The following is a 13,671-nucleotide window of genomic DNA, read 5'->3' as shown; positions in this document are numbered from 1 at the left end:
CGTGTCTGCAGTGACACCTAAAGTGTTGTCGCCGTGGCGGATGCGACGTGAGCCGCGCTGATGGGGCCTTGTTCGGTGCTGGAGGTGGAGCAGCGCGGCGGAAAAAAGGTGGCGTTGAGCTGCACTCCGTCCTGTCGCTCACCGGCGTATGTCTCGGCCTGGGTCTGTCATTTCTTTGGTCCTCGTCCGTCCCTGCCGTCCTCGTCCGTCCTCGTCCGTCCCAGCTGCTGCCAGGCACTCTGCTATTGAAATGGGTTGTGGGACATCTCTGAGGACAGTGCCCAGTAAAAATTCCAGTCCGTGGCATTTACTGAGACACTACCGGCTATCATGCCACACAGCGACAACAGTGATTTAAATCCGTACTGTGTGCTGTCACCCTTTTCCTTGGCTCTCTTATCTGTGCCTTCCATTCGCTTTCAGGCTTGCTTTTTACCATCCATTCCTGTCTTTTTTCTCCCACTCTCTCCTTTTTTCGTCACCATCTCTTTCCCATGTCTCTCTTTCCCATCCATCTCTTTGTCCCTGCATCCTGTTGTGGAGGTAGAGGTGTCTCTTAGTATTCTGCGGAGCTAGGCAGTGTCTGTTGAGAAGAGGCCACTCTTTTTGCTCGTCTCGAACAGGAGGGAATTAAATTAGCCCTTGATGTATTTTTACTCCTTCCCATCCCAATCGGAGCGGACGCTAGTGATTTTGGATGAAATTGTTTTTGATCGGGCTTTGAAAATGGAGAGTGGGGGAGTGATAGGGTGGCGTGTATATAAAGACACGCATGTCAATGATGGTTACACGCCTGGATATAGAGGGGCGAGAGGGAGGGAATTCAGAAGTTGTTAACTCCTCGCATTTGCATCATTTAGTAGTAGAAACCCTTATCCAGAGCAACCTAAAATAGCCAGTGCTCACTTAATCATACTGGGCCCCCATGGAAAGGGAACCCACAGCCCTGGCATGGTCAGTGCCATGCTCTACCCTTCTCAGACCCTCAACACCTCTGTCCCTCGGGCCTTGTGTCGCGGCTGGATGCGGAGGTTTCTCTGAGGAGATGGCTGAGGATGGAGGCAGGGGCCGAACTGGGGCTGGGGCTGAACTGTAATGAGAGGTTGTTGACTCTAGATATGATTCAGGTGAAATAAAAGGCCAGGTTGAATCATGAGAAATGTTTATTCTCCCTATAAACTGATAGATTAACGGCTAATAACATTAAGATATTTGCCAGCTTGCGGGCAGGCAGTTGATACTTTGGCAGTGTTCAGATCAAGCAGCACATTTTTAACCAACCGTTACTTGGTGATAATTCTGCAGCTTCGGAGTTGGAAGCCACTGCTGTCATCGAACCGCCATTGCTCGTTGCTGGTGGATTTTGCCCTTTTAAGATTAGTTCCAACGTAAAAAATGTAAGCGATTTTTTTCTATGTTTAGCTTCATGAAATAAATAGAGATGTGTAGTTAACATCATTGGACGAGACCAGGGCTGGGGGTCAATGCAAATTGAAATTCCAATTTAATTATTTGAATCGACTCCGACCACAATCGAGACAGGTGAGTGTCACTCAAAGCCATGTTTGGTTTCTGCATCACGGCTGTTACATGTAGCCCTTTGGGATAAACATCCACCCGTCTCCATCAGTTAGCCAGCTTCTGAAGAAGACAAGCTGCAGCAAGAGATGAGAGAGAGCACTGTAATTTAACAAATGCTACAGTTGTCCCACATTCTTATCCAACCTGAATCATCTCTGTGGGATCACAGAAGGTTGACTGCAGTGTGGTTTTGTTGTTTATCTATCCAAGGACGTAAGATTCCCAAGGTGATTTGGCAAGGATGATTTTGCTCCTGTATGGAGTCAGGGACTATGTTTGTAGGAATGCAAAGCTGCGCCAGGTTAGGCATCATGGCGCTTCTTGGGAATATTTCTCTAGACCTTGTAGATTGATGCCGCTTTTCTTTAAAGGGAAAAAAAACCTCAGAGATTCAAACATAATTAATTGACGTTTGATACAACTTGGAGCAATAAGTCATTTGACAAAAAGAAAAATACATCCATATTCAATCTTGACTATAATTGCCTTAGAGGAAAGTAAATTGGTTTCTATCTAAATGCAAATGTCTACTGCTGTGTGTATTTGGTGAAATGACACCATGCATAGATGTGCTTGTTTAAGATAAACCATTTTCTGGCCATATCATACCTACTGTAGACTTTATCTATGGATAATGCTTTACTTCTGCTAGGAAATGCTAGGGTGTTTTGGTGCAGTATGAATGACTCTGCACTTTAAAGTGAATACCGTCTGTTTAGTGAATACTGTCTGTTTAGTGAATACTGTTTGTTTATTGAATGTTGTTTGTTTACTGAATACTGCCTGTTTAGTGAATAATGTCTGTTTGGTGAATACTGTTTGTTTATTGAATGCTGCTTGTTTACTGAATACTGCCTCTTTAGTGAATACTGTCTGTTTGGTGAATACTGTCTGTTTAGTGAATACTGTTTGTTTATTGAATGCTCTTTGTTTACTGATTACTGCCTATTTAGTGATTACTGTCTGTTTAGTGAATACTGTCTGTTTAGTGAATACTGTTTTTTTTATTGAATGCTGTTTGTTTTCCGAATACTGCCTGTTTAGTGAATACTGTCTGTTTAGTGAATACTGTTTTTTTATTGAATGCTGTTTGTTTACTGAATACTGCCTGTTTAGTGAATACTGCCTGTTTAGTGAATACTGTCTGTTTATTGAATACGGTTTGTTTATTGAATGCTGTTTTTTTAGTGAATACTGTCTGTTTAGTGAATACTGTCTGTTTAGTGAATACTGCCTGTTTAGTGAATACTGTCTGTCTGTTTAGTGAATACTGTCTGTTTAGTGAATACTGTCTGTTTAGGTGTTTAGAACTTCTGTCAGTTATGCCTAGGCCTACCTGTGTATTTGCAGATTTAAGCAAACATGAGTTTAATTACTTGAAATCCCCTCATCAGCAGTTGCTAATGGCCTACCGGGGCACTATGATTAGCAAAGCAGTTTATGTACACTAAAGCCCTTTATGACTGTCAGCAGGAATGCTGACAAACATTATGGCCGATCAGAAAGACCCATCAACAAGATGATGCAGGGTGTAGCTGAAGTCAGTCTTAAGTGTCGCCTCTAACTCTTCTACAGTTTTATTGATCTGCATTTGGAAGAAGGTTTTCGACCATTTGTGTTTACTTTTGATTGACAACCACTTCACCATTTGTTTTTTTTGTCAATGTGCATATCAAGTTGTTGTTTAATGTAATACACCTGCATTAGTGTGTAATGTAATATGGGTGTATTGGGGATAATGTAATATGGGTGTATTGGGGATAATGTAGTATGGGTGGATAATGGGATGTGGGTGTATTTGTGTTTAATGTAATATGGGTGTATTGGGGATAATGTAGTATGGGTGGATAATGGGATGTGGGTGTATTTGTGTTTAATGTAATATGGATGTAATGGTTGATTATGTGATATGGGTGTAATGCTGTGTAATGTGATCTGGGTGTACAATGTGATGTGGGTGTATTTGTGTTATAATGTAATATGGATGTAATGGTTGATTATGTGATATGGGTGTAATGCTGTGTAATGTGATCTGGGTGTATTGTTGTACAATGTGATGTGGGTGTATTTGTGTTATAATGTAATATGGATGTAATGGTTGATTATGTGATATGGGTGTAATGCTGTGTAATGTGATCTGGGTGTATTGGTGTACAATGTGATGTGGGTGTATTTGTGTTATAATGTAATATGGATGTAATGGTTGATTATGTGATATGGGTGTAATGCTGTGTAATGTGATCTGGGTGTATTGGTGTACAATGTGATGTGGGTGTAATTGGGTTTAATGTAATATGGGTGTAATGGTTGATTATGTGATATGGGTGTAATGCTGTGTAATGTGATCTGGGTGTATTGGTGTACAATGTGATGTGAGTGTATTTGTGTTATAATGTAATATGGATGTAATGGTTGATTATGTGATATGGGTGTAATGCTGTGTAATGTGATCTGGGTGTATTGGTGTACAATGTGATGTGGGTGTATTTGTGTTATAATGTAATATGGATGTAATGGTTGATTATGTGATATGGGTGTAATGCTGTGTAATGTGATCTGGGTGTATTGGTGTACAATGTGATGTGGGTGTAATTGGGTTTAATGTAATATGGGTGTAATGGTTGATTATGTGATATGGGTGTAATGCTGTGTAATGTGATCTGGGTGTATTGGTGTACAATGTGATGTGGGTGTATTTGTGTTATAATGTAATATGGATGTAATGGTTGATTATGTGATATGGGTGTAATGCTGTGTAATGTGATCTGGGTGTATTGGTGTACAATGTGATGTGGGTGTAATTGTGTTTAATGTGATGTGGGTGTAATTGTGTTTAATGTGATGTGGGTGTAATTGTGTTTAATGTGATGTGGGTGTAATTGTGTTTAATGTGATGTGGGTGTAATTGTGTTTAATGTGATGTGGGTGTAATTGTGTTTAATGTGATATGGGTGTGGTGATTCCACCCATTACTCTGGGCTCCACTCAGAGATGGTCACAGTCATTGGTTGTAATTGAACAGAAAACTCTCTACTCTAGGCGTCTGTATCTGAAGATAGAGAGGGGGGAGAGGCTGGGAGCCTCTGGATATTTCTGCTACGTTATATAATGTTATCTGGAAATTTCCCACCAGCACAGCTTTTGTGGAACCCGTATGAGAAACTCATTACACATAAGTTGATGGTAAACCAAATTAGAGAGCAGTGAGAGTGAGTCGCGCGATGCCTTGCATTTCCACACTGGCAAATGAGCATGACAAAATTAGAGTTCAATGGTTTATGGTCAATACATGCCAGCGGGACATCAAGCATTGTGCATTTGGAGTAATTAGCATAGCTAGCTTAGTAGTTGACGATGACATCAGCACCACCTGTAAGTGGGCCTACTGAACCTGTTCCTCTGAACGTTTATTGAATGGGACTCTCTATCCGGGCCACGGCTCTTGTGTGTCAGTGTGTTTGTATGGTAGGTTGTCTGTTCCACTGGAAGTGTCCTCCAGCTGAAGTGATCAGTCCAGGCCCCAGGGGTAACCGTGTTTCTGGCTAATTGGTTTCCCTGAGCTCAACGTGCATTCCACTGGTTTACCTCTACATGTTTGTGTATCACGTTTCTAACACTGGCCTTTTACCTTTTTCCTCCTCCTATTATTTCCTAGGCAGTACTAATGAGGTTTTATATAAACTGAGCGTGAACAGAATGAATGTTAAAATATCTTGTGTGGCTAAACTGTTTCATTGTCTGCTGATCTTTTAGCACAGCGCTGTATTGGATATGCAAATATTGCGTTGGAGCTGCTTTGCATTTGCACACAGCTCTTCCACTGTGTGTGTGTGTGCGCGCCTGTGTGTGTGCCTGTGTGTGTGTGTGCGCCTGTCTGTGTGTGCGCGCCTGCGTGCGTGTGTGTGTGTTTTCTCCGGTGCCTGTGTGTAGAGGTAAAGGCAGCGGTGAACTGGCTGATTTGGTATGCACTCTGATCCTCTAGGGAGAGAGGTGTGGGTTTGTTTCCACTTGACTGACAGCTCTTCCTTTCCACCCTTTCATGTCCAGCTGAGGCCAAACTATCAGCGCCCACTACTGCGTCTCACTACTGACACAATCAAAGACAGAGACTTTACAGGTAGACACAGGGTGGGTTCCGGCTGATGCCAGAAAAATGCTCTTAATGTGGAAAAAGCCTGTTACACCCAAATGTAGCGCCACATATTGGCATATTGAAGGCTGCCTTTGGCCAGAATTTGCAGACTTCATGGAGAATAATGTGTCAACTGTTGACCTGTTGTATCCAGGGGCTTCTGCTGACATTGGAGCCCTAGATGCATTGACATGAGGAAGAACACTCACTTTCAAACGTTAGATGTGAAATACCAGAACCTTCTGGCCGTGCGGTTCTACTGTGGATGTATTGTTCTACACAAGCCTTTTCCTGCCAGTAGATCATCTGCTGTATGCCCGGCTGTTGCAGTAACACTGTCTTCTCCCACGCCTCTCCTCTCCAGGGAACTTGTAGTGACTCTGGCTCTAGGCCAGGTCCTGTCTCTACTGGTCTGTGGCATTGGGCTGACCAGCAAGTATCTGGCTGAAGACTACCAGGCCAACACTGCCGTGTTCCAGAGCTTTCTGAACTACATCCTGCTGTTCCTGGTCTACACCACCACACTCGCCGTCAGGCAAGGTACGTTCCTGGAGCTGCATGTACTCAAATGCATTTACGCACACACACACACACACACACCCATACTACTGTTTACTAGAGAAAGCTTTGTAGTATCTCTTGACCATGTCATGCTATACTGTAATTAGAAGAACGTACGGAAGGTCAAGATGTCGGCGCTGGGCAGGATGGACGTCTTGCTGGGTTCTACTCGGCGATGCTCTTTTGTAATTGCTGTTTTTTTATATTCTTTCATCAGAATGTGTTTGGAATAATCTCCTAATGACAATCACTTTTGGTTAATGAAATCAGAAGCCACATCTTCTCTGTACACACCTGACCAAGTGTACATACCTGACCAAGTGTACATACCTGACCACGTACAAATACCTATTCTCACCCACTAAAACAAAACAGAAAGAAGGCTGTCCTTAGGGAGGATGCAACACAGTGTCTGGATAGGGTTTCAGCCCTCAGCTTATTGGTCTTAAAACCAACCAAGGTGCCCTACTGTTAATGTTAAACGCCATTGGTTTCAACTAATGTGGTGTATACAAAATGACCACCACCAGTGAACCCATCCCTTTATTTATTTTACTGCATTTTTACTTCATTAACAGTAGAGTAACCGTACATCCCATTTATTATAAATTGGTCAGGAATACTCCCAAAATATTAGTATCAGATTTTGCATTAGCTTTTCCACTGCTTTACATTTGGTATAGTGATTAGGATTCATTGTGTTGTTTTGTAGAGTAGAAAGCTGAGCTGTTATGCTGCACTTTGGTGTCTCCACTTTGCCTGTCTCTCTACGATTCGAACAACACAAATAATTAAGGAGAGTGAGTGTCCCCTTTAAAGAAATGTTTTTAGTATGGACGTTTTTTTCACAACACATAGTATTATATTAACTGACCCGAAAATATATTTAATAACTTTTAACATTTTGGAATTACACTGCTCAAAAAAATTAAGGCAATACCTAAATCACACACAGTGTTACATTTGAGCCCCTGAAATAAGGCGACTGTATGAAAATGGTTGCAATTCCTGAACTTTTCATACGATACTTTTGTTCAACCCCTTTTTTTATTAAGCCCTCATTAATTCGATAAGGGGTTATTAATTCAACCTGAAAGTCTGCACATCAATTGCATCTTGGTTGTTTCATTTCAGCTCCATTGTGGTGGCGTGTCAGTGTCCAAATGTTTCTGGAGCTTACTGTACATATTGAGTTACATATGTTGTTATGATAAAACAAGTGAAAGAGCAGTCAGGAAGAGTCAGCCTCTCAAAACAGACCAACACATTTATTTTCTTTGCTAATCATTTTGAAATGCTGGCCGCATATGAAATGTCTTGCCATATATTTTTATTTGTGCTGGCTGTGTCCATATTCCAAAGATAGTGGCATTGTTGACACATTATTTCAGTGTTAGAATATCATATTTCCCTTATTAATTCTGCGCAAAGCCCACAAAGGACTGGTATGGGCATGTGGTCTCAAAGGCTCTTCTTCTAGCAGTGTTAGCCATTAAACGGCTAAATTGCAAATAGTACATTCTTATGTATTCATTGCAGTGTTTTTCTGTACCAAAAGAGACTATAACAGGAGTTTGACCTGGTGGATCTTATATTGCATTGTCGGCCTACTCATCACGTTCTCCTGAGATGGGAAAGGTAATAGCCTCTTGGTAAATGTAACTCAACTGGGTTGCCCAATGCAACACATTTGTTTTGCTCTGGAGATGTATGAGACAGGAAATTCATGTAATAGTACTGAGTTTGTGTGGAAACGTTGTCCTCAACATGTTGTTTGGCAAAAGAGAACACAAGGGAGCTCTTATTATCTGCTGGCTTTCTTGGTGACCTTTTTGAGTGCTCAGAGGGGAAATTTCAAAGCAAGCAGTAGGTTGCTTTTTTGCGTCCGTGCGTGTGTGTGTGTGTGCTCGTGTACATCTGTGTACTGTAAGGCCTAGTGGAGCACCTGTAGCAGGGTGTCAGTGCATCTCCGCATTTCCTGTTGTGCATGTTGTGGCCATAGACACACTGTTTATCCCAGTGGATGTAGATTGTACACTACACCGGCCTCATTGATCAATATTGCGGGGAAACTATCCTGAATTCATACAGACGAACGCAGAATGTGAGGACACATATAAAAATATGATTTATCAAACAATGACCTGTTTACTTGTACCGGTAGGATATCATAATTGACAAATTGTTGTCCGACTCAGTGCTGCTGCATGACCATGACTATTTAGATGTAGAAACGCCTCAAACTGACCATCAATCATTCATTTAAGCCTTTGAGAATCCTACATTGCCGAAGCATGAAATACGCAACCCAAACGTCTGAGGAAATAAATGTTCTGAGATTGACATATAATTATGTAGGCACTATAGTGTAACATGTTGAATGCTTGCCTCGCTCTTTTGTTGCTTGCTTGACAAGTAATAAAACATCACTAAAGAGAGGAATATTCTGACAATTTAAGTGTCTTTAGCATTAGCAAATCTGCTGCTCTCTACATTAGTTTTTAAAAACAACCAATAGGCCTCCCAACAGTTCGCTCATGTAGTCTATATAGGTAATGTCATCATTGTGGTTCTGCAGAATGAGTTATGCATTCCCTCAGCCTCCTTGACATTCAAAGCAGCATTGCATATCACCTGCAAATTGGATGGGAGGCTGATCTGTTCACATACTATTTTTGGATGGTGCTTTAATGTCGACCTGGGTGTCATCTATTCCTGAGATCATTTCAGAAACCCATAAATGGCAAAAAAAGAAAGAAAAAGGAATGAACTCTTTTTGACTTCAACTTGTTGAGTGACAGTGTATGGAAAGTGTGTGAACCTATTCATTTTGCAAGCATTTATCGGCTGGCTCATCCAGGGTGAGATGTGACTGACCAGGTACAATTGAGGGGGTTTAGTGCAACAAGTCCGACAGTATAACTTGTCGAGATACTTCTTTCTGCAAATAACAGTGCACTCTCTGAAAATGACGCCTATGGTAAATCCAATGACATTGAAACAATAGGCCTAACTAAATAATTCAACTAGTTTATGTTTCAGGAACACCACCACCACTTTGCACTCTGCATGGTCATGGCTGCGCGCTAATGTTCATTTTGGTAAATCGTACACTTTCATTAGCAGATCGCACACATTGTTTATGTGTGTACATGAATGAGCCTCCTGGCGAAGAACGGAGGAACAATTATCTGATTGATTTTAGATTACAACATTTTAGATTAAATTTTTTTTTTTGAGATTTTGCCTCAGTATGTTTTCCTGTTTTAAATTAATTTCATTCAAATTCTTTGAACCACATAAACATGGCTTCGGTAAATCTTCAGTATGGTAAAATATATCAGCTTTTGTTACTCTCTGATTCGATGCTGCGTGAAACATAAGCTAGATGTTTGTGGAGGGTAAGATTTGAGGATTGATGCTGCATGGAAAAATGTGACGAGAGAATAGCAAGTCAAACCTCAGCCCACACAACATATTTTCACAAACCTTCCCTCATGGGCTTCCTTCCTTGCAACTCTCAAATCCTAGAATAGAACAAGCGTTTAAGTGTCTCAGAGACAGAAACAAGTGTAGATATGTATAACTTTCTAATATTAGCGTTGCATTAGCGTCACATAAATAGTCTTCGTGGACGCTCCTCATTTAACCAAGCCTTCTCTCTGTGTTATAGTAGCTTCAGTCACTATTCTGTTCAGACTGGTCTGTGTGAGGCAGTCAGGTTCTCATAACATCAGTGAAGGACCATTATTTTGGGCTCTGCTAGCTTGATCCTTTGATCTTCTCTGTCCCTGGTGATTCAGCCCTGACAAGAGGCAGATAGCATAGCCGACCACTGGAACCATGCTGTTGTCATAGGAATAGTAGCTATTGTTCAACCAACCATCGTGTTCATTAACGGCAAGCTTTGCTCTGTCAGACAGTGTGGCTATGTTTGGCTATGTTTACAAGGGGCTCCTGATCAAATTGGTTGATTCTTTATTGTGTGAGGCGGAGCCTGGCTGTTTGGGAGCTGGAGTGAGTGTGACCACGCTCTGGATGAATAGCGATTGATGATTGAGTGGCTTACTGTAAAGGGAGATTACAACAGCAGGATGTGTAGTTCTATTGTCTCAGTAGCTTGTAGAATGGGGAACATTAATGGATCAATACATGGATTAAATACATTCATAACCCTGTCATAACCAAGAATGTTTGTTGGTCAAGAAATCAGTTTAGTAGTTGACAGTCACGGGTGCCACTCTCGGGGTGCCACTCTCGGGGTGCCACTCTCGGGGTGCCACTCTCAGGGTGCCACTCTCGGGGTGCCACTCTCGGGGTGCCACACTTGGGGTGCTAGTCTCGGGTGCCAGTCTCGGGTGCTAGTCTCAGGTGCCAGTCTCAGTAGTTATCACTCTGCACTTTGCCATTCTTTGGCATGACAAGGAGTGGAAATATAGTGAAAGGCACTTCTTAGTCTGAGTGCCAGTCTCTTTAGTTAGCATTCCACCCATTGTAGCCTACTCTGTGTTATTGCCTAAGATACTGAGGGAGTGGAATTTGAGCTAAACGGTCTGGGGAAATCTGCAGGTAGCCAGGTTAACCAGTTTAAATACTGATCTGATCCACAACTGTTATATAGCCCTATTAACCGTGCTTAATTCTCATGCAGTATTTGTAGTTCTATAATTCCGATGTGTTTGTATTTAAATGTAATTTAAAAAAATATATATTGGAGCCATCTTATGCCATTGAAATGTGTACCATTCACAAATTTATCAACAACAGTCTTTCAAGCACAGTCAACATCTCAGCTTTAACCCCACTGGGAAGCGTTGTTAATTTATTGGGAAATGAGCATTGAGAGTATAAAATATAAAACCATATAGGACTAACAACGATTCTTTGTACTTTTAGTGTGCCTTTAATATTGAGCCTACCGATGCCAATCATTTAGTTGCTATGCAGATCATCATGTTGTTTTTATTCCCCATAACTAAAAGAAAGTGAGGGTCAAGCTGGTACTCCTCCAAGCCCCCCCACCCCTTTCTGTCATACATTCTCTATCCACTCTCTCTCTCTTTCTGTGTCTCTCTTTGCCCCGCTCACTCTCTCTTCTCCCCCTCCCTCTCAAAAGTGCTTCACTTATTACAGGAAGTGAGGCGAGGTGATTATTCATATTATTACGCTGAGCTAATTACATTGGGCTAATGCTGATGGCTGATAGCGGGGTCTTTCTCAGACTACATCACTGGCGGCTGCCTCTCCCTATTAAACTGCATTCCTATTACAGAAATTCCCCCGTGCTCAAACCTCAGTGAATGGGAGTGATATGAGGTAGACCAACATAGCTAGCTCTAATGTGCTAGAGAAATCTGTTCTGCAATTTATGAAGTTGAGAAACAGTCTGGAGTGGGTTTTGAAAAGTCATTATATTAGAAATGTATTTTCAATGCAATATCTTTGTTGGTGTTGAGCAATGGTTTGTGCACACTGATATAAATAATAATAACTAATAGTAAATGTGATTTGTGAAAAGCACTATTCTCAAACCCTAGGCAATAAAATATGAACACAAAACAGACCTTGATGGCTCACAATAAGAGAATAATCTAACATGGCAATACTGTCATATTATAATAGACTATGCCACTCCTTCTACAGTCTTATTGCTGAGAGATTTGTTGAGGTAAGAGAGCTTTTAGAAGTCGGTTCAGTTTTGGTTTGAATGTAAAAAAAAATCAGGTTGATTAAAAGAAAAGTTTGGTTAAAAATTCTGGCAGTTTTGTGATTAACATAATACATTTTCTAAACCTCAGATTTTGGGCTGGGTGTGTAATATGTTGTTTATTTGTCCATAATCTGTAAATGGAATCACTATCATACCTCATTTAGCCATGAAATTGCAAATTTGGAAGCGAGACATGGGGCACAAAATGGCACACACATGACAGTACACAATTTTCAAGGACCCTTTGGCTCGACAATACCGCGTTTACAATCAGTGGCCAGAAATCGTCTTCAACACTCAACAGTTTGATTATTCATTATGTCTGATTTCTACTAAGCAAATATATATATTGTACATCTGTAGTTGCTTATTACTTAACAAGCTATTCACATTAAATCACTATGCTGGGTAAAGCAAATTTCAATTGATTACTTTTTTTGCAGTTGCAATTCTTTTCAATATTTATTTCGCTGAACTACATTAAACTACGTTATTAAACTACATTATTGAACTACATTGTTAAACTACATTGCCCAGAGATACATTGCAATAAACAAATAGCAAGTAAGGAAGTAAATGTAATTAAAATGTCAATCGATGTTGATCAAATATTTAACGTGAAATAAAACAAACCAATATTATGGTTAATCTCTCAGCACTAATGTGTGCTAATGTGACTTACTGTACACAGGGAGCGAAGAAATGCCACCTTTTGTCAGAACCTTCCATCCGCCATCATGGGGACCTACATACCTGGCAAGATGTCTTTCTCCTCTAACACAACAATGGCTTCCAAGCATATGGGCCCAGCAGGCTCAGCCATTGTTTTTCAGGATTCATGGGCCTGGATGCCAATATTCTTCTTTACCAATCTGTTGGAGTGGAGAGTGAGACAGGCCTTTGCCAGATGGACCCTGTCCAAAAGAAATGACTAAACAGGGATAACGGTTAGAATCACTGAAACGCATACAACAGTTGCCGAGTAGAGAACCACAGGAGTGTGTGGAGGTGTTAGGAAAATGTGCAGAAACACTTTCTGTTTTGCTGCCCAGCATCCATCTGTGCAGATCAGGTGCTTAGAAAAAGGGACCCGTTAAGCCATCAGGTTCAACCTCTTCTCCTCGCTGTTAATAATTCCTGGATATATTCAACATGTACCTTTAAAAAATCTATATAATAGTATAATGAGGAATTGTGGTGCTTTGTCTTTTTGTGCGTGATTGTATGTAACTTATGTGCACTGCTAGTTTTGGTCAGGTCCCTCTGGCAAAATAAAACTCAGTCTGGCTCAACCTTGTCAAATAAATGCTGCATGAAAATAATATATTAATAAACCTCGGAATTCAATTTTTTGTGTGTGAGGATTTTTTGGGGTATTTATCACGTAATTAATCTCCTCAAATTGAAATAAATTGATTTTTCAGTGAGTAGATTTCCCAAGGTTAAAATGCTGGGAAAGCCTCCACTAAAAGACTCTTCTGTAGCAACACAGCAGAGAAGAAATGTCAAGGCGTTAAACCATGAACAACTTTTTCTTATACCTCAAGTTATGGACTGACAAGTGGTAATGCGCTACATGGACTAGGCTGTGTTCTGGCACCTCTAAGGCTGCTAAATTATCACAGAAAGATGACTTCAACAGGACTACTAAAGTACAGAGGTTAGCTGTCTTCATAAATAGCCATAA

At 40.9% G+C, this 13,671-nt stretch overlaps 1 protein-coding gene across 1 annotated transcript in view; it reads left to right on the top strand.

Annotated features, from left to right (window-relative positions):
• Positions 1–13,671, top strand: part of slc35f1 (solute carrier family 35 member F1) — a 65,485-nt gene that overhangs the window by 25,494 nt on the left and 26,320 nt on the right. The window contains exon 2 of the mRNA XM_010883026.5: positions 6,078–6,253. Coding sequence (XP_010881328.1) covers positions 6,078–6,253 — 176 coding nt within the window. The remainder of the gene's footprint in view (positions 1–6,077; positions 6,254–13,671) is intronic.

The sequence above is a fragment of the Esox lucius genome, chromosome 18 (assembly GCF_011004845.1).
Source record: "Esox lucius isolate fEsoLuc1 chromosome 18, fEsoLuc1.pri, whole genome shotgun sequence".
Classification (NCBI taxonomy): Eukaryota; Metazoa; Chordata; class Actinopteri; order Esociformes; family Esocidae; genus Esox; species Esox lucius.
This window is presented reverse-complemented; position numbering and strand designations above follow the sequence as displayed.